At 38.9% G+C, this 27,192-nt stretch overlaps 1 protein-coding gene and 1 non-coding gene across 2 annotated transcripts in view; one reads left to right on the top strand and one right to left on the bottom strand.

Moving 5' to 3' along the window:
* Positions 1-14,152: 14,152 nt before the first annotated feature.
* On the bottom strand, positions 14,153-14,258 carry LOC120291045. Its single transcript, XR_005548851.1, has one exon. It is a non-coding gene; the product is annotated as a small nucleolar RNA R71 (small nucleolar RNA).
* A 5,873-nt stretch (positions 14,259-20,131) lies between these two features.
* Positions 20,132-27,192, top strand: part of LOC108957345 (LEAF RUST 10 DISEASE-RESISTANCE LOCUS RECEPTOR-LIKE PROTEIN KINASE-like 2.8) — an 8,880-nt gene continuing 1,819 nt past the window's right edge. The window contains exons 1-2 of the mRNA XM_039306751.1: positions 20,132-20,796; positions 20,864-20,918. Of these exons, the coding sequence (XP_039162685.1) occupies positions 20,132-20,796; positions 20,864-20,918 (720 nt within the window). The remainder of the gene's footprint in view (positions 20,797-20,863; positions 20,919-27,192) is intronic.

Genomic DNA, 27,192 nt, shown 5'->3' with positions numbered 1-27,192 from the left:
TAAAGAATTAATTAGGCAACAAAAGTTAAGAGTTGTAAATGCATCGGCTTCCTTCCTGACAAAGTGTAATCAATGTGTTAGCAATTCCTTGTTATCCATGCTTAATCAGTGATCTTGAGGCCAAGCAAGCTAGTCTCCTTTTCGTGTTGACGTTAAACTGAACCCTTTTTGGTCAAGCCTGGTCGTCTCCTTTCCATTCCGATGTTAGAGCGCGTTCGATGATATAGGAAGATGCAATATCAGCTTGCAGGAAGTTTTGAATCGAGGGTTTGATCTTCAGTGTAGTGACCAAGCTGAGTGCTCGGCGTGCACTTTTTCTGGCGGGTCTTCTGCAGCAGCTCCTCTTCTCAACATCTAGAGTCACACGTCATTGCGTGGGAACCCTACGCTCGTGCCTGCAATGACCCTGCACGTTCTTTCAGTAGCATTCCCGGGTGATCTTTCTCAACTTTATTAGGCAGGTTCTTGTTTATATAGGCTCATCAGATTCTATTATCAACCATGTAGAATATGCACAAAATCACTAAACCTCGAGCTTTTGCAGAGTTGGTTTCTATTAGTGCCTCAAAGATCATATGGCCTACAGACCCCAAAAAATTTTCCGGAGAAAATTTGATTAAATGTGATCCACTTGTTTCTTTTGCTGGAAATTCGATGGCAACGTACTTGTTTTGTCTTCCTCTAACTAAGAATAGCATGCAACAAGGAGGACTTTTCTATGACTTTTCTTTTTGGTGGCCTAAAGCAAGAGGAAATCTCAAGTTATCTCTTGCATGGCCATGAATTTTTTATCAGAGATGTTACAATATTTAAATAATAAATCACACATTCATTTAACAGCTTAACCTTTTAGAACAATTGACAATTATCCCACAAAATCTCACATCGTATTAGAGCTATAGGTCTTGAATTCAAATATTTTCAAACCCCATTTTGTCTCCCCAATTAAATTTCTACATTTAGCATTAGGTAGAAGGCCAAACTAAACATGAGGGGGGTGTTAAGATATTTAAATAACAAACCACGCCTCCATTTAACAATTTAATTTTTGGAATAGTTGACAATTGTTCCACAAAATCTCACAAGAGAGACTAGTTTTCATTGACTAGTCATGAAGATTTGTATAATGGGAGGTTTGTTCCTAATTGTAATTTAGAGGTCCCTTTCACTAGGAAGTTTCATTGTTTGATCCTTTAGGATTTTGTGGAGCAAATTTTTCACAAATTTTCTTCATTGGGTGTTTGAATAACGCATGCATCATACCACATTCCACATTCTACCTCGCTTGGTATTTCCTTCGAAGTTGAAGAACTAGCACCTGACAGTAATGGGAGTTTGGACCAATTCAAATCAACTCCATTTGATGCTTCCGCAAATGCTTTCCACGCTCTTTCCTACCTCTTTCTCCTATAATCTGCAATCCTCTACCTCCCTCCAGTCCAAATGAATCATCAAAAGTTCATCTTTCAACAGAAGTAATACTCTGGACATAGATCAACAATTGAGTTGGGACACACTATACCTGATTTTAGTCAGTGTTGCTCATGGGCTATAGTAATTAAATTGAGGCTGCAAAACAAGGAACTTGCACTTTGACATAAAACCTCACAACATTCTTCTCATCCAAAACAATTGTTCCATGATTTTGGATTTTGGTTTTCCCAAAATATGCCCAGGACAAAAGAGCATCATGTCAATGCTAGGTGCTCGAGGCACCCCTGGATACATTGCTCCAAAGCTGATCATGAGGAACATTGGTGGGATTTCTTATAAATCGAATGTCTATAGCTACGTTATGATGGTTCTAGAGTTGGTTGGCAAGAGGAAAAAATTGAAGTCACAGTAGATCATACTAGCAAAATGCACTTCCCTTATTGGGCCCACCAACGTTTGGAGCTCTAAGAAGAGCTTGGGCTTCATGGGATCACGAATGAGAAGGATGAAGGAATAGCAAAGAAGATGATTATAATAGGCTTATGGTATATTTAAAACTATCTGAGAGCTCGACCATCTATGACCCAAGCTGTAGAGATGCTAAAAGGAAGTGCTGAAGCCTCACAAATTCCTCCTAGACCATCTTTCTCATCTCCCTCAAGATCGCTCCTACTTGTCTGAGTGATTGTTTGTCTCTGTAAAACAATAGTGACTCAAGTTGGGTAAATTCAATATCAAGTATACGGGACCAACATAGTTTGTCTTTGTCATTTGTCCAAATAGAATATAGTTTGTCATTTCACATGAACTCTTGAATCGAGTAGGCCTAATCCATTTATAAGCATAGTGGAGAGATATGTCACTTCATATAAATTTCTTATTATAGACTACACCAGAGAATTACTTAAGCAACAAATGTGACAATTGAAAACACACTAACTTCCTTCGTGCTAAAGTGTGATCAATTCATCTTTTTGTGCCAAATTTAGACAAGCCCGAAGCTCAACTTAGGCTGACAGAACTTGGCCTAATCTTGATTTCTCTCAATCACACGGCCCCATCCATTTTCAACCGTACCCCCCTCCCCTTGTTCTCTCTCCCCCAAAATAGCAAGGAATGGTGCTAGGTGTTGTGTGATTTTAGGCTTGTCGCGACCTACTTCTCAATAGGGAGGAAAGTAGGTTTGGGGTTATTTCTTAAAGGACAGGCTTATAGCCCATGATTTAGACACAAACTTTCCCAAATCCATACTTCGCGCAACGTCGGGTGTTTAAATTGATGGTTTGAGATTTTTTTTTTTTTTTTAATAAAAATGAGTCGCTACTAGCCTATTAAGATCAGCTAGAAATCAAGTGAAGTGTGGAAGCATACTTAATTTCCTACGCAACCAAAGAATCTAGGATCATAAACCTAATTACGCTAATTATCTAATTAGTGCCATTTTGGTACCCAATTTTATTCATTAAAAAAAAAAATCATTAGGTCATTCGAATTGATTTTATATCAATCCATTAACATGTGAAATGATCACGTGGATGGTCAATCATTAACATAATAATCAATAGCCCAAGAACGCATTAAAAAGAAATTGCATGGATAGCAAGGACCTAACACTAAGGAATAAGATAAATGTCAATCCTAATTAAACTAAAGGGAAGCCAAAATTAATGTATTGATATTGTGCAGCCAAAGGCAATTGTCCTTAAGGATAATCAAAAGGCTTCTATTTTTATTAAAAAGAAAAAAAAAACCCAAAAAGTCTATTTTTAAAATTTTTGAGAAATTCTAATTTTTGGAACTTTTGGAATTTTTTAATTAATTTTTAATTTTTAAATTTTTTAGAAATTTTCACAATTTTTATTGTTCTCCAAAATTTCTAAAATTTTAAGATATTTATTAATTTTTGAATTTTCTGAAAAATTTTGAAAATTTTGATTTTTTAAAATATTTTCTTTTTTGAATTTTAATTTTTAAACCTATTTTATGATTTTTTTAAATATTTTTTTCTTATTATTGTTTAATACTCCTTTTCTTTAATTTTTTTCTTATCCGTGAAAATGAATTCAGACCGCTTACCTAGTTCGACCCACTAACCCGATCCATTGACTGAATCCAAACTACTCAAATAAAACCTAATTCTTTAATACATTTTTTATATTCTATATTTTCCCTATATTCTATGTTTCTTCTATTTTTCTCGTCTTCTCCTTCTTCATGCGGCTCCTTTTTCTTTCTTGACGGCTTCGCCCGCATCGAAGCCACACTACCGCCCAGACGAGCCCTCGTGGGCATTGAGCCATTACCAGACCATCACCCAACGTTGGTCGTCTAGCCCAACCGACACCCACCATTGTCGGCCACTAGTTGGCCGGAGGTCATGACCATTGCCAGAATACTTCCAATGAAAGATTTTCAAGCCCTAAAATTTCATATGGTCAAAACTCCAACGATTCAAGTACTAACACTAGCATGAGCAAACGACACGATGGAATGGACTTCAATTTGAACAAAGATAACACCATAGAAACGAACCTCATAAAAACCATTTCCGAATCTCACTTTCACATTTCATCAAACAAATAGAATGCATTGGCTAGAGGGAGGACCTAGGCTCATTTGGGATTTGGGTTTAGGCAAAGATCGGTCATAATAGATATGATTAACACTTGAGACTAACTTAGGGACGAATCATATAAGCATTTAGCACCAGTAACCTTAAAATCACAGATCTCGGCCAAAACAAATCACATGAACCCAGACCTCACTTAGACATTCTAGCGAACATTTGGTGCACACTACTGAGCGAGGGACTTCAGACTTGCCAGGGACTCAATCGCGGACCAAAACTCCTAACGACGCATGCTAGGACATGGAGCAGCTTTAATGGAAGACCGACGGTACCGAAGCTCGCGCGAACGCCACCCAAAAACAGGGCACAAGCATTCGGGAAAGACCTACCTCGTTCAGATGCAGCACTACGAGGGACGGCAAGCACCGAACGGACCTCAGGCGAAGGTGAAACACTCTTTCGAGCTCGCTCTCTCTTTCTCTCGAGCTAAACCTCTCTCGGTTCTAACCAGCAGAAAAACAGAGCTCATCCTCTCTCGCTGCCTTCTCTCCCTTTATCCCTCTCTCGGCTTTTCTCTCTCCTCCAGGGCGACGCCGGCTAGCCCCATACCAGACGACATTCCCTACGCTGGTGTCGCGCACAACGCTCGTTGCCAACGTCCTCGCCGTCCTCGCTTCACGTACAGCCGTCGTCCTTCCCCGTTTGTCGTCGAGCCAGCGGCTGGAGAGAGGAGAAAGAAGAGAAAGAGGCTGGGCTGGCGGAGAAGAGAACTGGGCCACGTGTTGTGGGGGGTGTTAGGAAGAAAAGAAGAAAAGAGGAGTAGGCCGGGCTGGAAAGGCAAAGGCTATGGGCCGGCCCACTCGGGCAATAAAAAGGAAGATGAAGTGGATTGGGCTGGCCTCGCGGGAAGATGAAACGGCAGGAAGAGAAGAGAGGGTCGGGCAGACCTAGCCCTGGCCCGGCTCTTTTCGATTTTTTTTATAATAACAATTTTTAGATAATAATTTTTTTTTAAAGAAAAATTTTAAAATTTTTTCAAAGATTTTAAATAACTAATACTAGTAATGCAAATGTTCCTAATGTCCATAGCCAATGCAATTTAATGGAAATTATTTTGCTATGGATTAAAAATTAATTCCTAATTTTTTTACGCGATTAAGTCTTAAGTAAAAGGGCAAATTTTAAGTGTTAATAGGGGCTAACTTGAAATAAGAGTAAGTTTTTTGTACCAAAAAAATAAAATAAAATAAGGGTAAGTCTAGCTAGACTAGGAAAGGAATCACCTTATAAAAGTAAATGACGTAGGAGTGGTTTTAATTGAATTTTGAGAGAGAGAGAGGTCTCACGGTTCACAAATAGTAAGGCAAAATGGGAGCAAGCCTTCATTTCTTTGTGGGAGAGAGAGATCATGGGAAAAGAAGGGGACTCGATCGATAGGAGAGTCACTCCTAGTTTTGGACGTTCCTAAACCTTGTCCCCATCCTTCATCTTGCTTAGCGCGATGAGCAATTTTGCCTCTGTACTTCCACAATTCAAATTATTTTGTGATGTGAGTCCACTAACGCTTTCTTGCCATTATGTCAATATATCTATGCCTCGATTTTATCTATAGTTCTCGAATCCAATACTTGATCCTGAGGACATAGGAACTCTGTAAAACCTATTGGAAACATCTTGTAATTCTTCATCGAGTAAAACTAATTAGGCGTCCTTTTTTGCTTAAGGTCATAAATGTTTAAATGATATTTCCGTGTGCGTACAATCCTGTTTTGATGTGACCAATAGAGGAAGGACATAATTTCGTAGTGATATTTGCTTGGAATCGCTCGTTTGTCACCTTGATTTGATCATGCATATGTGCTTTGGGTAATCCAATTAGTGTCGGTGTAGCGCCGTTCTAGTTTCACCAAGGCATGAATTAGAGATGTTGCAAGGCCCATAAGTGGGCTGAACGCTCACTGTCCCGATCGCTCTTCGATCTGAACAGCAAGCGTTATTTAGCCCACTCACGCCTCTCCGAGCCAGTCCTTGCTGCCATTACTTATTCATTTTAGCCTCGCATAGCACATAGTCATGCATATGGGGGGTCCGCTTTTATCAGATTTTAGCACTGATAATATGAAATGTTGATGGTTTATGAAATGTTGATGGTTTATCCGATATTGACTCATGACTCGAACATTCAGGTTTGAGTCGAATCGGGGCATGGTAGGCTTCCTTTGTGCGTTCATTTGTTATATCCTTATATACATTCATATCCATTTGGATTACCCTTTTTTTCTCAGTACATATAAAATAGAGACCTTGGATAAGTGTCAATTCTGTTAATATCATTTTCCCCTTAGGATATCTTCATTTTTTCATTGTATTTTTTGCTTTAAGATTTAGCATTTTTAATCTTTAAATAATACCATTACAGAAGAGGGGCGGCGGCTAGTGGCGGGCGTCACTTCTCGTTTATTATTCAAATATATTTCTAGACTAAAAATTTGCTCCAAATATAAAAAAATAAAATTGCATTATTGAACGGATTTATGTTTTAAATCTATTTTTAAGAGTTAAAATAATAAAAAAATAGAGAAAAAGGATGATTATCATACACGTCTTCAGGCAGCGGAACACCGAATTTGGTGATGCGCACGGGGATGTCTTCCTAAAACGTTACCAAAATATGCAGGGGCGTTTGAAAAATGTTCCCGTCCGACTGGGAAAAAAATTGTTCCTACTTGCGGAGGTTTCTCTAAGTGAATGGAGTTAATGAATTTACGAGGAGACAGGGAGCGAGGATTTTCATTTTTATTTGGATGAGGGATTGGTTTGACCGATCTAAGTATTGATAAAGGACTATTCTTGCATATGCTACGCCGGTGCCTTGCAAGTAACATAAACATGGGATGAATGGACGCCACAAGCGCCCGTTTGTAGCACTACGCTGCATTTCGATAGCAACCTAATCATTCCCTGGAGAGCAGAGATGCGGAGCCCGTCCTCTTTTTACACGGTACAACTTGGTTGAATTGGCATGAAAAATCAAGCATTAAGTTGAAAATGGGAAACCAAGTACACGAGTTTCGTCCTCGATGACCAATACCATTCGTCCTCAATGACCAACAACGAGGAAGCCGACCTTGACTACAATATCCGTTCGTCCGTTCGTCTATGGTAACCGATACCATTTGTGACAAGATCCAGTTGATCTTATTTCTAAAAGGCAGATAAGAAGGAAAAAAAAATTAGCCTTATTTATTTCACGAAAAAAATTAGCCTTATTTATTTTTTAAAATTTTTCCCATGTACACATAGGATTATCGAACATAGCATGCAACAAAATACAAGTTCAAACTAATATATTCCTGAGGGAAAATTATTCAAAAAGTCGAATACCCAAAACCTGTCAAGTTTGTTAATTGAGTTCTAAACATTTTACGTTTTGACAATTGAATCTATTTGATTAATTCTGGTTGGAAATTACTAATATAGATGCTAGTCGCTCTATGTGATATAGTCAATGCGACGTGGATATTTTTAATAATATTTTAACATTTATTTACTTCTTTCCTTTGTCCTTTCGTTTCTTTCTTTCTCTTCTCCATCTTCATTGTTTTCTTACTATGGCTAGTGAGGTCATCGACCCTCGTCGGCTGCAAATGAGGACCGAGGTCGTCGCTTTTGTGGCTGCAATGGCCTTGCCTAGGTCCAAGTGGGGCCAATTGAGGGTCATCACACTTGCTCGCACCCAAGAAGGGTTCGCTATGAGTGGCTGGTAAGGGCCTAGTTATGTAAGAAAACACCAAAAAGAAGGAAAAGAGAAAGAAAATAAAAAAAATTTAAAAATTTAAAAATTTAAAATATCATAAAAGATTTTCTACAATGTTGATTGTGTTACATAGGATAACTAACATCTATATTAGCAATTTCGGCCAATTGGTGATTATCATCATCTTCACCAAGTTAGTCTATATGACTCTTATTGGATGATGCACGGCACGAGGCCTCCATGCCTTAGAATGGTAGATATCAGCCGAACATCAGTAGCTACCCTTTAAGGATTTCTAGCAAACAAGAGTCCTATTGTGGCAATCCGAATTTCGAGATTACCTGCAAAGAGATATACCTTGTCCTGACTTTCTCGGACAAGGGGTTCAATATCAAGGATATCTTCTATGTGCACAATTCATTCCTCATGTTTAATGCCCCTGTGTACCAGGAATCCTGTGATGCTTCTCCGTGTAATATCAGCCTCGAAAGATGGCCTTTCAATCTCAGTTCCACTAATGCCAATTTCTTCTTCTACTATAATTGCATCCTCGCAGCCAACAAGTTTTTACATAATGAGCTATGCTAGCAACTGCACCACCATTCTTTTGCCCTTTCTTCCAAGGAAGCATTGCAGGAAATGGATTACTATTTTGCCATCAGCTCTGCTACTTTGCAGTTAGTATACTGTTTACGTAAATGACAATTTCCCTAGCCTTGATGTCTATGGATTACAGTGAGATTAAGAAGGGGTTCCTATTGAATTGGACTGCAATCAATGCAGCAGGTGTGAGGGAAGTGAGGGACGGTGTGGATTCGACAACACTAATTTTGTTTGCCTTTGCCAAGATGCTACTCATCCTCAAAGCTGCAATTATGGTAAATGCTTGGGGGATTAAGTTTTCTGCTTTTACTTCTTGACTAAGATTTTATATCAACTGATTTGCTTGATCTTTCATTTCTGCATGTGGAGGAAGGTGTAAATTAGAACTTCACCTCAACCTTCTACTGCCTTATTTGTTTGATCTTGAGGTTGCTATCGCATCCCACAAGATCCAATTGTTTTAATGTATTGAGTGAAGATGCACCAAATTCATGGTAAAATTTGCATATCTCAAACTAAAGCTACTTGATTTTCTTTGTGGAATTTTGTTGTGAACGCAACCAAACAGAAAAAAGCTTCCACCTCCACTAGTGATGCTCAAATCTGACCAGGCGTGCAGTTGAAATATAAAATGTTGAGACATATAAAATCGTTCTTTTAGGTGGATCCAAGCATGAGCACATGTTTCCATTTGAGATATATGCACGGTCTATCGCACTGTAGGAAGCACTCTTTTACTAGTTTCATCCCAACCGTTCGGGATTTATTTGATAAGCATTTGTGTCCTAGCAGGGAAATGTGGCATTATGGGGACAAAAGCCATAGTAGCTAATCCGTTAAATTGTGTTTTCGTTGTCTATTTTCTATAAAGATTCACAACTTAGAAGCCTCGATAAAGTGATGAAGTGAGATTGTTGTTTCAAAATATTCTATGTTTTTAGGAATAGCAGCATCAGGAGCTAGAATTGGGATTGCCCTTATTTTAATGCTTTTCTTCAGGAAGAAACCAATGATTAGATGAATTATGGCTTTGATCTAGCAAAGGAGTGAACATTTCGACGGCCTCCTTATCCACAGTTGAGAAACCTATTTTTGGCAGGTAGATTTCGGGTGAAATTTGTATAGAATCTAGAATCGCTCTCCTTATCCACAGTTGGATATTGAAGAGAGAGGAGAGGGGTGGGGAGGTTAAAAGTGGTGAATTGAAATTTTCGGATAAATGTTGGTGCAGCTTAAAAATTGAAGTTTTTGTAGCGAATGGGGGACATTCAATTTGAAGTCATGATGTTCGTCTCATTTTGAAAAAAAAATCACACCCTTGTCTCCGGGATTTCCAAACACTTATAAATAGAGACTCCAGAGACCACTCAAATGGGGGGAACGACCAACAAACACAAGCGCTCAAAGAATTTTCATAGCGAAGCTCTCTCACCCCTCTCATCTCTCTCTCAGCGCGTCTATCGAAGCTCCGGTGCATCCCATCTATTCAGCCGTGTGCTAGAGATTCTCTACCAGCGACTCCTCCTCATCTTGGCAGTCATAGTCCTTTCCAGCGGTGCCAATAAGCCACCATTTGAATTCCTCGCGCTCACGGTGTTCCTGCAAGTTCTTTGGCGGAAGCCAAGCACTTTCGCTGAGCCTCCTGCGACCATGGCGCAAGATGATGAATGAAGCAGGAATTAATCGAATTATGCACCGAATAAGGAGAGAGCATTTCTGAGATATGTACGTGAAAAACTAAATTAACACACGGAAGTGCCTTTTGACATAAGAGCAAAATTTTGCTACCTACTTGTACGCTAAACAAAAAAATTGAGACTCAATATGGGATGGGTTAAAGCGGATGATACTTAATTCAGGGATGTCGTGATATGGTATTAGATCAGGACCCTTTACAATATACGGTTTGGGAATGAACTGAGTTGAAGCTGGTGGGCCTATAAAGAATGGGTGACAACCTAGGAAAATGTCAGTTTGTACACCAAAAAGATAAAATTGTAAACTCAGTATGGAATGGGCTAAAGTAGAAAATACGAACAATATCTCCTCGAGTGAGTTAATCTAGAGATATCACAACATCCAGCAAGACTAGTTGCTGTGCCCTATCATTGCTGGTAATTCCACCTCGCCAGACCAGTTGAGCCCCTCATCATCTTAGCATTCTAGCAACCGCCGCCAGCTCCCTCATCGCAACCAGAGCCTCCACCGATCTGTCTAGCGGCTTCGGCAATATTCTAAGTTGCACTACCAGTCCCGACGCCCCAGCTAGCTCCTGACAACGGCATATAGCCTCGTTGCCATGTCCAACACGTTGATCCGTACCCAAACCTCCACCTGTGCCCTCACGGTTACTTTGCCTTCACAATTTTTCCTTCAGCAGCACACCTTGCCTCTTTGTTTCGCTTGGGACATCTTGACAAAATTAAGGTGAGTTGAGGTTCGTAGTATTCGTGTTTTAGTATATGGCTTTAATTGCATGGAGCTGTGGTCCTGCATGGCAACCTTTCAATTTCATTGTTTTTTCTTTTCCAGAATAAAAATAAAGAATAGAAATCCATTTGCTAACGCCAACTAATTTTTCTATTCATTAGAATAGAAAAATGGCCAGGAAATAGATTTAGAACATAAATAAGAAAAAAAAAGTAGCTTTTTATTCCCGGGGATAATTTCTAGAAATAAGTTTTTTTCTTCTTTTTTTTCCTTCTTCCTTCCCCACCATTTGCTACGCCGACTTCTACTGCTATTGTCGCCGCCACCAGTTGCTGGTTACTGGCCGTCAGCGTTGGCAGCGGCGGCGGCGGCAGCTACAAAAGGAGCAAGAAGAAGAAGAAGAGAAAAAAAAATCCTAAAAAAAAAAAATTACTAAAAAAATTAAAAGAAATTATGAATCATACCAAATGCATTCCTATTCTTTTTCTATTCCGAGAATATAAATTTTGTATAGTTACCAAACACGTTTTTACTCATAAATTGCTTTAGGAAGTAGAAATAGAAAAAAAACTATTTTTGAAAAGAAATTATTTCTTGAAATAGAAATGTTACCAAACACATCCTTAATGTTAAATTATAGTTATATCATACATATTAGGGCTGAGACTTTTAAGCCCAACAGTCCCATCCTCAGTATGATCTCATGTCTCGAATGTGGTTTGTTATATGATTTATTATGCATGATGGACTATATAAATTTTGGCCGTTTAGAATGATGTCCTCTTTGAATTATCTCAATGAACCTTTAGATGATGAGAGTTATGTGCTCACTGCACAAAGCGAGGTGGCAAATTGTATGCGACCGACAATAGGTACTATATCAACATCTGTGCTATGATTGTGTACAATGGGCTCCTCGCTTGTGGTCACGGCACATCGACTCCATTGGAGCAGTCGACCGTCACCCAAAGGTTCCGTATAAATGAAGTGCATGCAATCCCGAGAAACAGAGGATCGGAGAAAGTGAACGGCACTATAGAGTAGATGAAACTACTGGATTAGTTTTATGCAGTCGTTTTAGCTAAAGAGATCTATGGCAGTCCGTTATTTTGTGGAAAATATTTTTAAAATAATTTATTATATTCTGACGTTTGATTCATTTAGGAAAATGAGTTAACGGAAATGACTTTCTATTAAAATTTAAATTAAAAAAATGATTTCCTCTTTGAAAGAGTCAAAACACGTCTTCAAAAAATAACTAGGTATCGATGCTACGGCCTGAAACTTTATGCTTGGACACAGAAACCTTAACGTTAGGTCTCGACGTTCAGAAGCAGGTCTTCAGCAAATGGGCCTAGGACCATTGAGGTTGGGCCCAAGAACTCGGTGCTCGGGCTTGGGACCCAACACCCATGCCTGGATCCATCGAGACTAGGCCCAATCCCATGGTGCCTATACATGATACTTCAGCACTTGAGCCCAAGTCTATAAAGGTCATGCTTCGGTCCCTAGTGCTCACTCTTTGATCTTAACCCTCAAGTCCGGGACAACAATGGTTGTTTAACACATTCACTTATGTTATCTATTAGAAAATATTTGGATTTCCTTCTGATTATTCTAATTTTCCTTATTTATGCAGAATAATGAGATATGGGGAAGATAAGGAAAAGAATGGCAAAAATCAGAAATTCAAATAATAAAAAAAGCAATGGAAGATGGATATCAAATCAGAGAATCCTTGATTTTGTTCCCTAATATTATCTACAAGCGTTGAGAGATAGATATCAAATCAAAGATTCTCTGATTTACTCCTTAATTTTATGTGCAATTACTTGGAGATAAGGATATTGGATATCCTATAAATAGGAGAACATTGAGAACCTGATACAATAGCTAGATTCTTGTTAGATTGTTTTTCGTTATTCTGAGAGTTTTTCAAGTATTTTCAGAGAAGACAAAAGTAGTGACATAATTCTTGCTCTTTGATTCAAGATGCTGGGTTTAATATATATTTTTATTTCTTCTTCTACTATATTCTAAGTTTCTTCTATTAGGGTTACGATGTAGCCAAACCATAATGATATGAATTTCATGATTTTTATGTTTTGTAATTGATTTCATTCATATTAGTTATATATTATTGCGCATAATGCTTTTGAGTGACTGGCCACCACTTGAATGATTTGATATACATATTTGAGACTAAGAAGTGACAATATGTAATTACTCATTATAATATATAACCATGAATTAAACGTGGATAGAGATATACCGCATTGTTTGTGTAGTTTTCAGTGATAAGGTGATCCAAAAGACTCATTGTAAATTAGGAATATTAATACTTTTTAATGCACTTATGTTTATTTTAATTCACATAGAGATATAGTGGATTAATAAACTGAGTATGTTTGATATACCTAGAGATAGAATAGTAAATAGATTAGGAAATTTCACTATCACATGTTTGATATCGTTTTTGTACCCACAACAATCTGAAATTCATATCTAATGGTTATGGTAAAATCGGATGCTCTAACATATTTATCTGATTGATTTACTACATTTAATCTCCAAATTTTGTTTTAATTTATTCTCAATTATATTTTGATCTGTTAGATAAATTTTAGATTTAATCTATTTTAGTATTTAATTAGTTTATTAATCATCAATCTCTGTGGGGGCGATACTCTTACTCATCATTATATTACTTGTTCGACACGTTCACTAGCGTTTAGAATTTTACAAACAAGTTTTTGGCACTGTTGCCAGGGATCGTTTGTTTAATACTAATTGATATTGATGCTAGATAATTTTAAGTTCAATCTAGCTTTCGTTTTGTATTATTTTAGGGTGTACATCGGTTTATGACACGTAGCTAACAAGGGAAACTTGCTAAACTTGATCAGAAATCGAGCTTACATTCAAAAGGTGACTGAGAGAATAGATAAATCACGCTAAGAATATGGCAGACGGTGATAATGAAAACCCACATAGACTTTTAAGAGATTATGCCGCACCAACAGTTCAAGGCACCACATCAAGTATCAGAAGACTTGCAATTCAATTAAACAACTTTGAGATTAAGCCGTCACTCATTCAGATGCTTCAATAATCAATGCAATTCAGTGGGCTACCAAGCGATGATCAAAACGCTCACGTCGATGCTTTTCTTGAAATCTATGACACCATTAAATATAATGGAGTTACAAATGATGCTATTAGATTGAGATTATTTCAATTCTCTCTTAGAGACAAAGCTAAGAGTTGGCCTTCTTCTCAACTTGCAGGATCAATCACTACATGGAATGATATGGCTTAGAAATTTCTTGGTAAGTTCTTTCTATCTGCAAAGTCTACAAAGATGCGTAACGATATTACTAATTTTATGCAGATGGATAATGAATCATTATATGAAGCATGTAAAAGATTCAAAGAATTTATTAGGAGATACCCACATCACGGACTACCCGTATGGATACAGGTACAAACTTTTTATAATGGCTCTAGTACAAATCTTCGTTCTATGATTGATGTAGCTGCAGGAGGAACTCTAAGTAATAAAACACCAGAAGAAGCCTACAATCTATTAGAGGAGATGGCGTCTAATAGTTATTAGTGGCCTACTGAGAGACTACCAATGTGAAAAGCTAGCAGAGTTCTTGAAGTGGATGCTTTTGCTGCAATTGTTGTACAATTTGAAGCACTCAATAAAAAGCTAGATAATATGAGTGTTTCAGCCATGAAAATTCAGAATTTGACATGTGAATTTTGTGGTGGAGGACGTGTTAGCACAGAGTGTCAGGTAGGTAATACTTTTAAATAATTTAGTGAAAATTCTAACTTTGTTAAGAATTTTAACAGGTCTAGAATAATCCCTACTCCAACACGTACAATCTGGGATGGCACAATCATCCAAATTTTTCATGAAATAATCATAATGTGACGAGACCATCGGGATTCAAACAATTAGAAGGGACAAAGTCAATGGTTGTGCATGGGTCCTTGGTTAATGAAACATTTATTATTATAAAAGTAACGAAAAATGTATAATAGAATTTTAATTATTTTTTCTAAAATATTTAAAATTTTAATTATTTAGTATTTTATATTATTTCATTTTCTTTCATTTTCTTTTTGCTTCTTCTTTTGCCAGCGATAGCCTACAACGATCACGTGATCATTGGTCGATAGTGATTGGTGATCGAAAATTGGCAAATCTATTAACGGCGGGCGGCGACCGGTGATGACGATTAGCGGTGGCAGCGGCGATGATTATTGGTTGAGGAATGAAAAAAAAAAAATAAGAGAAAAAAATAATTTAAAAATTTAAAATTTTTGATAATTTTCCCTAGGAAAATCAAATTAGATTTTCCATGCCAAATGATGGAAAACATCATCTAGTTCATCTTTGGGTTTAAGCCAAACACCAAAAATACTCTTTTTTTTCCTTTTTTTTTTTGGAAAATATTTTTCAAAGACGTTACATTTTCCTTTGAAACAAACGGACGCTAGGATTCCCATTCAACGTGACAGCCTTAGATCATCAAAGAATGTGTGCACTTGGCATCGGGTTTGCCATGGTCGCTGCATTTGTGCAGGATGTTTACCTCCGCTTGTGGATGGAATGAAGAATTATTCATGTTTGACTGGTAATTACTTCAAATTGCAGTCACATTTTTTTCTAGCCTGTTGACCATTAATGACATGGTCATCGTTTCTGGAGGAGTAACACCGATTGTGCTCTTGTTGGCTCCAATCGTCGTGTTTCTGTGATCAGAAGGCACAATGTGACAGCTCCATCACGAGTAGATACTAAGATGTTGACATAATCTGTCCAAGTCCAACCAGCTAATGTACGGAAAACTCGACAATAAATCCAAAAATTGCGTACTTCCCTTTGATACTCTGCAAGAAGTAGAGCCACGCTAAAAATTGAAGAACTCCCGCTCAGCAAGTCAAAAAAATTTGAAGCATGCGACATTGCGGCTGTATCAACAGAGTAGAAGTAGGACGACAAAACAAAAAGAGTCCCTCCATAGCAGTTCATGTAACGCAAAAGAAACATTAATCAGAAACAGGAAACAAACATAATCACATAAAATAATCCTAATGAAGAATTTTAAAATGATAAAGAAAGAAAAGAAAACTGTAGGTAGACTAGCGAATATCCATTCATCACATTTAAATTTAGCTTGATAGATGGCAAAATGAGAAGACCAAGAAGTGCCACAACACCATCACCATTTTACATTGTCATTTCTTCTATTTTCTCTTAAACCAAGAGCATCCGAATAAGAGAAAAGACTACAGCTTACACTAAAGTTGTTTGGTTTGCCTAAATTATCACACGACAAACCCATGCAGAACACTTGCACATAATCGACTCTTGAATTTCAACTAAAAATATATAATTTTATTCCCCTTCGTCTGTAACAGAAACTGCAACAGTTAATAATGGATACATGGATGACTCCTCTCTTTGGGAAATAATTTTTTTTTGGGTCAGAGTAACATTTTATTCATTTTTTGCGTAAACATTGCAGTCTAATTGCAAGCCAAGACAAATCCTATACAACTTCAAAACAAATTATGCTCTAGATAACGAGAAGAATTGTTAGAATAAGGTTTCACTTACTCGAATAGCAGATTTGAGATTTCTTCGAACCAAAATTGATGGTCAATCACCGAATCCATTTTCAATAATGAGCATGCATCGAGATCTCCATCTTTTGCTATGACTTTGCCTTGCGACAATGCGCACTTAGGTTCGATGTCCCCAGCATTATGGCTGTTTAGAAAAATGGGGTTGAGTGAGTAAAGATTTGACACTTGTGAAAGAGAAACCCTCATGAAGCTCTTCCAATCTCATTCGAAACTGGACTTGCACACCAACGAAACTTGGGGGAAGCAAAAACCCGAAATAATACATGCAAAATCTCCAAATCTTGACTAGATTGGGATATAATTCTACTCAAAATGGGGAGAGAAGCTTCTTAATCTAAACTGGATCGGAAGAGAAAAGTTCCACAAAATATGAGGAAAGTAAGAAAAAGAGAACAAAGAATCAAATCAGACAAAGGAAAAGGAAAAAGGAAAAAGGAAGGGGAGGGAGAGATCCAGCTCGAATCCTCCCCTCCATAGAGGTTGAAGAAGAAAGCCGTGTAAAAATTAGAGGGAGAAGAGAAAACTCTAAATGTGAAAGAGAAAACGAATCTGAGAAACAAATTCAAAATTAACAATTACCTATGATTCAAAAGCACGAGCAAACCGAGTAGTCCTATGTCAAAAAATTTCAAATAATTATCCCAAAATTTTCAGCCCAACCTTCAAAGATTGAGGGAAATGGCCTCTAAAGATCGCACATTGCTCATTTGGCGGATTTTCATTCAACTAAATACAAATTACAGTGGATGAGAGGGAGCGAGAGAGAGAGTGATTGTCAGAGTGACTAAAACGTTCTCCAAAGATACCTTTAGCAAAGCAAGCGATAGCATTTTGTTTGAGTGGCAGGAGAAAAAGAGAAAAAAAATTAAAGGAAGAACCCTAATCCTAATTCAACTTGGGTATTTTATCCATTTTTTACACAATTACTTATATTGGACAGGATTGCCCTTGTTTTAGTTGCTTGAGAAAGTTGTCGGTGAATATTTGGCCAGCTGGTTAGTTCAAGCCCTTATTTGAGAATCCTTTGGCTACTTTAGGCCCTTGTTTGGAACAAGATCAACTTTCGACCTTTGTTTTATTATAGAAAATTACCCCACTTTAGGTACTTATTTGAAATTTTCCTTTAAAAAATATTAGCCATAAACAAGCGAGGTGAAATAGTTTAACACCCCTTTTGAGTATAAATCAGATTAGAAGCCACACATGGAATTTGACTCAAGGGGCGGCACACTTAAAAAAAAATCTAGGAAGAACTTGACTCTAATAGCGTGTTCAAAATTAATTCAAATACGTAAATTTATAAGTGAATAAAAATCACATGTATGTAAAGGGAATGCAAAATTCTGTAGACAAGTGATGTGAGATAATTTAACACCCGGACTAAAGTAATTTTCTAGTAAGGACTGTATGCGCCAAATGGAAGTGATAATTTTTTTTTTTTTTGGGGCACAATTTCAAAAGTAGGTTCTATCAATTGGTCACAATTTAGAATAAACTTTATGGAAAAGTGGTGGTTTCTTTTCAGAAGGATGTCTTTTCTCTTATTTGTTGATGTTACTTTGGTTAGATCGTTTTCCTCCGGAGGAATTGGCTTTTAAATGAATAACTGAGGCTTCAGCAATATCTGGACCTTAGCAATTCCTGCCATGAAAAGATGGCAAGCTCTGGTTATTGCTTCCGAGCTAAAGAGCCAATGTGGGTCATCATCCTTTAAATCACGAGATATGGGCCAGATCCGGCTTGGCCGAGGAGTCAAGGGCTTTTGGGATCCACTGATTTTAACCAAGTTGTTTTTTTGGGCCGATGATATATCAAATATCATCAGTCAAATCAGTTCAAAGATGACCTGGTAAAGTTGGAGAAAACGTTTTGAACTCCAAATCAAATGTGTTTACACTTCTCGTCACGTTGTGTTCCACGATCACATTTTTCCGTATATCATAACAAAACTCCTCACCTTCAAACCCATTATAGGTGGTTTTGAATTAGCTAAAGTTGTTAAACGAGAGGAATTGCTGGGCATATCCTTCCCTTGGCTTGTTGTTTGGAAAACAACGGGCTCATGCCCCCTAAAGCCTGACAGCCTCGTTGCTGACCATACATATCCTAACCTCTAATGAAGTGCAATCACCCTCCCCATGGCATCCATCATGTCACGGTTTAGGATGGGAATGAGTTCTAGAAATGAATTTTTTTTATTTCTATTTTCCGAATGAGTTTCGGAGAAAAAATACGGGTTTGTTAATGGCACAAAATTTCTATTTTTGTAAGAGAAATTCGTTTGATAACAATATAAAATTTCTCCATCTTGAATAACGGCAGTGGATGGTGGACAGTGATTGGCAGGCCGCTTATAGCAAGGGCGAGCGATGAAAAGAGTTTTTATTTTTCATTTCTATTTCAAAAATAGAAAAGTAGAAAATTTTACATCTCATTTCTGTTTTAAACCTATTTTGGGACTAAAAATTTATTCCATAAATAAAAAATGAGATTACATTATTAAAAGTATTTCTATTTCAAACCGTTCCTAAAAACAAAAAAAAATAATTCTAGTCGAAATAGAATGATTATCATGCGTGCTCTTGGACTCCAAGTTTAAAACTTTATCATTCATACCCTAGAAATTTTTATGCTTTAATTGTTAGATCTTTGGGTCGGTATCTATGATCCGCAAGATCCAATGGTTATCATGCGCCCTCATGGATCCTCGCGTCTGCGGTGTCTCCCCCCTCCTATCTCCTCCGCATTGCCCCACCGCCCCCCGCAACTCCATGGGGGTCAGATAAGCTCCAACTCCATCCTCGTTGCTCTCCTCGACTCAACTCCCACCACACCGAGCTCGTCGAAGGCCCTCCTCCTCCGGACATTGGACGATGCTGTCCTCCGCCATATAGAGAGGGAAAGAGGCGTGAGAGCCGACAGGGAAGAACGAGCATGAAGGGTTGCTGTTCTCTGAATAATTTTAAGAAATAACCAAAAAAAAAAAAAAATTAAGTCGATACAGTCCCATTCGGGCGGTTTTATCCTTGGAATCGGGAATCAGATCAAAAATCATTAATTCCATTTTTATGAACCAGAATCGGAGTGGCCCCTCCGGAAACCGCCTAGAATCGGGCGGTTCGATCCGGTCCGGGCAATTCCCAGTGGGCAGGCGGTCTTTGTGGCTTACTCCTAGGGAAAATCGAGAGAAACTCGTCCAGATGACAGTTTGGTCGTCTTAGTTCTGAGGCTGTAATCCCTTCTTTTTTCTATTCTAGGCGATGGCCCTGCATGCCGCTAACTATGTTCTCGAGGTCCTTATTGAAGTGTCCTCGATTGAATTGTCAAGGAGATTAGCCAAGCTCGTTCACTAGTTGAGGGCCGCGTGTACGAATTGTAAAATGGGTAATAATAGTCCAAGTCGTCCTTACGTCAAGTCTACAGCTAGCCAGCAGCTCAAGCTACTTGGCTTTGTTTTCCACACGCCTTCTTCTTCTTATTTTCTTCTCAGCCTTTTGTCTCAATACGCCAAAGTCTTGGTCTTCCGGGAGGCCAAATCAAGTGGCTCTCATTGGTGCATTGGGTTCAAATAATTCTCAAAGCAGCATTGTTCTTATCCTCTGCATCCTCTTCAGTTACATTTACCCTTCTCCTTGTTTTGCTCCAACACCTTCTCTCGCCGAATGGACCTTACCATGTCGTGTTCATCTATGTCCTTGCTCTTCATCTTCTCCCTCCATATTCACTTCCTGGTGCCAACTTCCAGCAAATTCCTGCCATTCCAAGAGTGCGCTCCTTTTGTTTGCGGAGATAAAAAAATTAGCTATCCTTTCAGGCATAATGAGCAACCGAGTTACTGTGGGTATCCAGGCTACAAGCTTGACTGTGATGGAGGTAACCTGACCCTTCTGTCCATGGAGTCCCTGCAGTATCAGGTGATCCACATGGATTGGAGCGAGCAGATCCTTAAGGTTGCGAGGATGGATTTATTGAAAGATATATGTCTTGGAACACATGTCAACACCACTTTAAACTTCAGTCTCTTCAACTACGCTTCCAATTACCAAAATTCTGCCTTATTCTACAATTGCAACTCACCGTCAACCCCTCAACCTAATCGGTTCTCCTGTCCTGCGTCTGGAGATGGCTACTTTGCTTTCAAAGTGGACCCTGCAAGCAAACTACACGAGCTATGCAACTTCAGTGTCTTCGTCCCATTTATACCAATATTGGAGGGTAGCAAGAGCGCTAACATTAGTCATGCTACTGTTAGAGACATCCTGAAAAATGGCTTTGAGATTACTTGGATTGCCAACACATCTCTGTGCGAAAATTGCACTAAATCAGGGGGAAGATGCGGGTATGGCTGGACAAGGCAAGAATTCAATTGTTTTTGTCCTAATGGAGCCTCTATGACAATCTGCCAGAAATCGCCAATACCGGCAAGCCTCCCTCCGCCAGCACCGACAATCGTCCCTTCAGGTATGTATGCCTACTCTCACCATATGTGGTTTTCAAATAGCTGAACTTGTTCAATGAGAAGGATTGTTGGGTCATTCTTCCCTTCGATTGTTCATTGGAAAATGATCCGCCCATGCCCCTAAAGCTTCACAATCTCATTTTGCTCTGCATACCCTTCCCTCAAACGAAGTGCGGTCATCCACGCTATGGCATACACAATCGTGTTACAATTTACACTCCAAGTTTTAAAAACTTTATCGTTCCATCCTCTGCAACCTTCCTTGCCTTGAATGCTCGATCATTTTGTCGGTATCTGTGATCCGCAAGATCCTACGGTTTAAATACAGTGAGCGAAGATGCTCGGAGTTTATTGTAAAATTTCACATCATGGATCAGTAATTCAAAGCAGAACGCGTCAGTCGATAAGTCAATCAACCTAAAATTTAGGTTTGACTTGTTCTTTACTTTCCACAACATCAACTCTCGACCCTTCAAATGGGCTAGACTTTTTCCACAGTGAGAACCTTAAAAAAGGTTTCACTTTACAATTTCAACTACATAGGAAGAACTCCGGAGGAAATTGCTTCGCTTGTTTCCTCTGTCTTCCTCATCACTTCCACCCCCAGACCCAATTTCAATGCTCGATAGCCATCCCTTTGATTTCCCTCCTCCACGAAATACCAGAAGACTGAAACTGGTCTTGGTCAAAGTCGATGGTCAGAATAGTTTTCTCTATTATACTGAGGAAGAATTAACAACATCCATCCCTTTCATACTTCAGTTCAAAGAAAGTGAATACAAAAAGAATTTCTCCATCCTCAACTTGCTCCTATGATCTCTAAACCCTCGTTCCACAATTTATTCTCCACCCGTGAGAGCATGAACTTATTCAAATGGGTGACGCAGCCCCTCTCCTTCTCTCCTCCACCTCACACTCCATCCTAGTCTTCGTCCTTGTCGGCCTCATTGTTCTACAAGTTCTTTTATGCAAGGGAGATGACAATGTCCACTATACCGATTGCCACAGCTCTTTTAATTGCGGAACCATCGCAAATGTAACTTATCCTTTCTGGGGAGAGTGCAATGAGGACGAATTCCCTATCTTTGAGTACCAATAGCAGAAGTCTTATTTTCAATGCTTGAGGCCTAAGCTATTTATGGACCTAAGCAATTTCTGCCACGAAAAAGATGGCGAGCCTATTGCTTCCTATTTAATGTGGGTCGTCATCATCGTAAATCACGAGAGATGGGGCCAATTCAGCTCGGCCGAGGAATCATGGGCCTCTGGGATTGACTAATGTTAACCAGATTGCTTCTTTGGGCTGATGATGCGTAGATATCATCAGTCAAATCAGTTCGAAAAAGATGACTAGGCAAAGCTTAAGAGAAAGTCGTCCACATAATTGTTTAGCCGCCTGAGTTTTGGGGCTCCAATCCCCTTCTGTTTTCTAGTCTAGGCGATGGCCCTGTATTTGTCTAGAACGCTGCTAACTATGTTCTTGAGGTCCTTATTGAATTATCCTCGATTGAACGAGATTAGCAAAGCTCGTTGATTAGTTGGGGCTACGCCTGCGTGTAGGAATTGGAAAATGGGGAATACTATTCCAAGTCTTCCTCAAGTGAAGTTCAAAATTAGCCAGCAGCTCAAGCTACTTGGCTTTGTTTCCACGTGCCTTGTTCTCCTTCCTTTCTTCTCAGCTTTCGTCTCACCGCGCCAAAGTCTTGGTCTTCGGGAGGCCAAATCAAGTGAATCTCGTGAGAGCATTGGGGCCAAGTCGTTCTAGAAAGCAGCATTATTCCTTTATCCTCTTCATCCTTTTCCTTCATTTATGCACCCTCCTTGTTTTGCTCCAACACCATCTCGCTCCGGATGGATCTTACCATGTCGTGTTCCTCTCTCTCCTTGCTCTTCTTCTTCATCTCCCTCCATATTCACTTCTCTATGCCAGCTTCTAGCGAATGCCAGCCGTTCCAAGATTGCACTCCTTTTGATTGCGGAGAGCAACAAATCAGCCATCCTTTCAGGCATATTGGGCAACCAAGTTACTGTGAGTATCCAGGCTACAAGCTCGACTGTGACGGAAATTAACCAACCCTGTCCATGGAGTCCCTGAAAAATCGGGTGATCCACATAGATTGGAGCGAGCATGTCCTTGAGGTGGCGAGGACGGATTTATGGCACGATATATGTCCTGGAATACTTGTCAACACCTCTTCAAACTTCAGTCTCTTTGACTACACTTCACGTTACTTCAATTCCTCCTTATTATGTAATTGCAATTCATCGTGGCCCCCTCAACTTTATTATTGGTTCTCTTGTATGGACATGGCTACTTTGCTATAAATGCTGATCTTACAAAACCACTACACGAGCTATGCAACTTCAGTGTCCTTGTCCCAAATTCACATAGTGAAGCTCCAGGTCTACAACCACCACCAGAGGGCAGCGATCATAGTGCTTCTTTTATTCATGCTGCTATTAGTGAGTTCCTGAACAAAAGCTTTGAGATCACCTGGATTGTCGACACATCACAATGCGAAAAAATGGAACAAATCAAGGGGAAGATGCGGTTATGACTGGAAAAGGCTACGATTCAATTGTATCTGCCCTGACGGAGTCCATTCAACGACTTACGGCAAACAGGGTATGTATGCCTACTCTCACCTAATGCGCGGTTCTCAATTAGCTAATGTTCTTCCGTGGGAGGGATTGCTGGGTTTGCTCGTTATTTGGAAAATGACCCGCTCATGCCCCTAAAAGCCTGACATTCTCATTTTGCTGGGCACGCCCTTCCCTCTAATATTTAATGCAGTCATCTCATCCTCGCTACAGCATGTTACAATTTAGACTCCCAAGTCCTTAAACTTTATCACTCCGTTCTCAACAACTTTCCTTGCCTCAACTGTTGAATCATTAGGTTAGTATCTGCGAACCCACCGATCCAACGGTTTAAATACAATGAGTGAAGATGCTCCGAGCTTAATGTAAAATTTCACATCATGGACAAGTATTTTAAATCGGGCATTAACCAATAAGTCAAGTAACGAAAAATTTAGGTTTGACATGTTCTTTACATCTCATGACACGAACTCTCGACCCCTCAAAGGGGCTAGATTTTTTTAGTGAGAACCTAGGAGAAAGTTTTCACCTTTCAATTTTAACAACATGGGGAGAAATTCGAAGAAAATTGCTTTGCATGTTTCCGGGCCACATCTTCCCCATCAACGTTCGATAGCTATCTTTTTTCATTTCCCTCCTCCATGTTCCTTCATATGTACCCCTCCTTGTTTCGCTCCAACACCATCTCCCTTAGGATGTATCTTACCACGCCATTTTCCTCTCTCCTTGCTCTTCTTCATCTCCCTCAAAATTCACTTCCTCGTGCGAGCTTCCGACGACTTCCCACCATTCCAAGAATGCGCTCCTTTTGTTTGTGGAAATATACGAATCAGCTATCCTTTCAAGCATATGAAGCAACCAAGATTCTGTGGGTATACAGGCTACGAGCTTGATTGTGACGGATATAGCCCAACCCTGTCCATGATGTCTTAGTGTTGGGATTGTCGAATTCCTTAAAACCGGATTTGACACTAAATCGAACCCCTAAACTTGTGCGGAAGACGAGCCCGGGAAAAACACATGCATCACCGACCCTAAGGCACATCATAGAATCGAACGTACCTTGTTAGCCAACGATTAAACACTGACGCCGATATGAGGGAGAGAAACTGATCCCGTTCGATCTGATGACGTCAATTTGCCTTGAAGGGAAGATGGGTGTCGCCTCTTGCTTACTGTTCTTTTTTTTTTTTGGAGCGTTTTTGAGGGAGAGAGGGAGGAGGAACGTACGTTATGCCAAAATGTGCGTTCCTCCCTCTTTATTTCTCCCTTAAATACATTCCCTCCAAAAGGAAACGTGTCCCTTCATCATATCCCTCCATCCATGAGCCCTAATATTCTGGGCCGGGCTTTTAGGCCCAACATGGGCGGACGGGCCAATTTAAACCCATCACTTTAATAAAACCACCATCTCCCGCTCGCATATGGTGGGCCGAACATGATTCTCTTTACCTCTCTTCAACATTCATACCGGTGAATAATTCATGCGACCAGCATACTTTGAAAGCTCGTTGCTATACATCTGTTAGGAATATATAGCAGCTCATAATGGGCATCACACTCTGAGTAGATTTAGTATGCAGTACCTCAGATCGATCAATCACATTTATATCTCTTTTGATCTCTTTTAAGCAATGAGATATATATTGTATTCATAATTATGATTATCCCAAAGACAGTCATAATTGGTCGACCAGTGAATACAAAACCACAATGTGATTCTCCAAATTTGATCTTCCTCTTTTCTTCAAACTCTCAATTTCAGTTCAGCTTGCTTTTCTAGAAATATCCCATTAGATCGAATCAACTCATGACCATTGACAACATCGTAAGATAGCAAATACTAAATAGAAATCTTGAGAATAAGTAAAAGTCATGAGGGCACTAAAAATTGAGGAACTCTTTTCCTCAAGAGTCTCACACGGCATAAAAGTTGAGATCAAACTTTTGCCACTCTTATTGCTCGTCTCATGCATACGTAGTATGAAATACGTATTACGGTATCAACTCATTTACCATGGAGCGTATGTCTACACCTTCAATACCGTACAAATGATAGTTCAGACATACCCAATGTCTAACTTGAGTTCACATATCTACTCATTCACAAAATTCATCAGAACTCACATCTGGCATGATAGACAGATAAAGTAAAATATGTGGGTTATTTTACTTTCAGACATAGTAAATATTGTGTCATCATCTTAACACCCGGTTAAGGCGATAAATATATTTTAAGTTTGAGCTCTTGATTATCATATAAATAATAAGCTTAAAAACCGTCTTATATCTATTTATCACATAGTAAATAGAGGCGATTGCCCGTGTGAGTAGGCCAATCTTATATCTGTCCAACATACTTTCTCAACTTAAAGTAATGCACTGAGCATTAAGATGCATAAAGATCAAACAAAGATTCATAAGCATTAATAATGAAAAAACACTAGTTCATAAATGTGAACAACTCAGGGAAATTACAATCCAGTACATCAGACTCTATGCAATCCTAGAGATTTTACATGACCACAAAACACATCTCTAGGTATTGGTTTTGTCATAGGATCTGCTACCATTCTATGCATAGATATGTACTGTAAGTTCACATCCTTTCGTGCAACCATATCTTTGACAAAGTTATACTTGGTATCTATATGTTTGGTCTTGCCATGATATTTTGGATCTTTGGTGTACGCTATAGCTGCTTGGCTATCACAGTTAACTAATAATGGATTTGCAGCTTTCTCAATAACACCTAAATGATCTAAAAATCTCTTAAGCCAAACTCCTTCTTGTACCGCTGCTGATAATGCCACGAACTTAGCTTCCATCGTGGACAAGGCTATACACGTTTGCTTCTTACTGCTCTATGATATGGCGCCATTGTTCAAGAAGAAAGCAAATCCAGAGGTAGATTTTCTTTCATCTAAATCTCCTCCCTAATTAGCATCTGAATAGCCTTCGAGTCGCAGATCATTTCCTTGGTAATTCAACTTGTAATCAGCAGTTCCTTTCAGATACCTCAGTTTTCTCTTAACGGCTTTCCAATGTGCTTGACCTGGGTTAGATTGGTATCTACTCACCATTCTAACTGCAAAACATATGTCAGGTCTTGTACATATCATAGCGTACATCAAGCTCCCAACAACACTAGCATAAGAAACATGTTTCATTTGTTCCTTCTCTTGTGGAATCCTTAGACACAGTTTATGGCTCAATTCTTCACCTTTTGCAATAGGAGTGTCTATGGGTTTACAATCTTCATACGAAATCGTTCAAGAACGTTATTTATATATGTTTCTTGCGAAAGAGATAACGATCTCTTCGGACGATCTCTTGAAATCTTAACTCCAAAAATGTATGCAGCCTCACCCATATCCTTCATCTCAAAGTTGGAAGACAACCAACTCTTAACAGTATTAACAAACTCCATATTGCTTCCAGCAATTAGTATATCATCAACATATAATGATATGATCACAAATTGATCTTTGGATCTTTTAATATATACACAATGATCATCATCTATCATTGTAAAGTCATATGCCATTATGGTATTATGAAAACGTATATACCATTGTCTCGATGACTGCTTAAGGCCGTATATCGATCTCAAAAGTCAACATACCTTTCATTCTTGTCATTTTTTAATGAAATCAACAAGTTGTTCCATATATA

The sequence above is a fragment of the Eucalyptus grandis genome, chromosome 2, assembly GCF_016545825.1.
Source record: "Eucalyptus grandis isolate ANBG69807.140 chromosome 2, ASM1654582v1, whole genome shotgun sequence".
In the NCBI taxonomy this organism is placed as follows: domain Eukaryota; kingdom Viridiplantae; phylum Streptophyta; class Magnoliopsida; order Myrtales; family Myrtaceae; genus Eucalyptus; species Eucalyptus grandis.
This window is presented reverse-complemented; position numbering and strand designations above follow the sequence as displayed.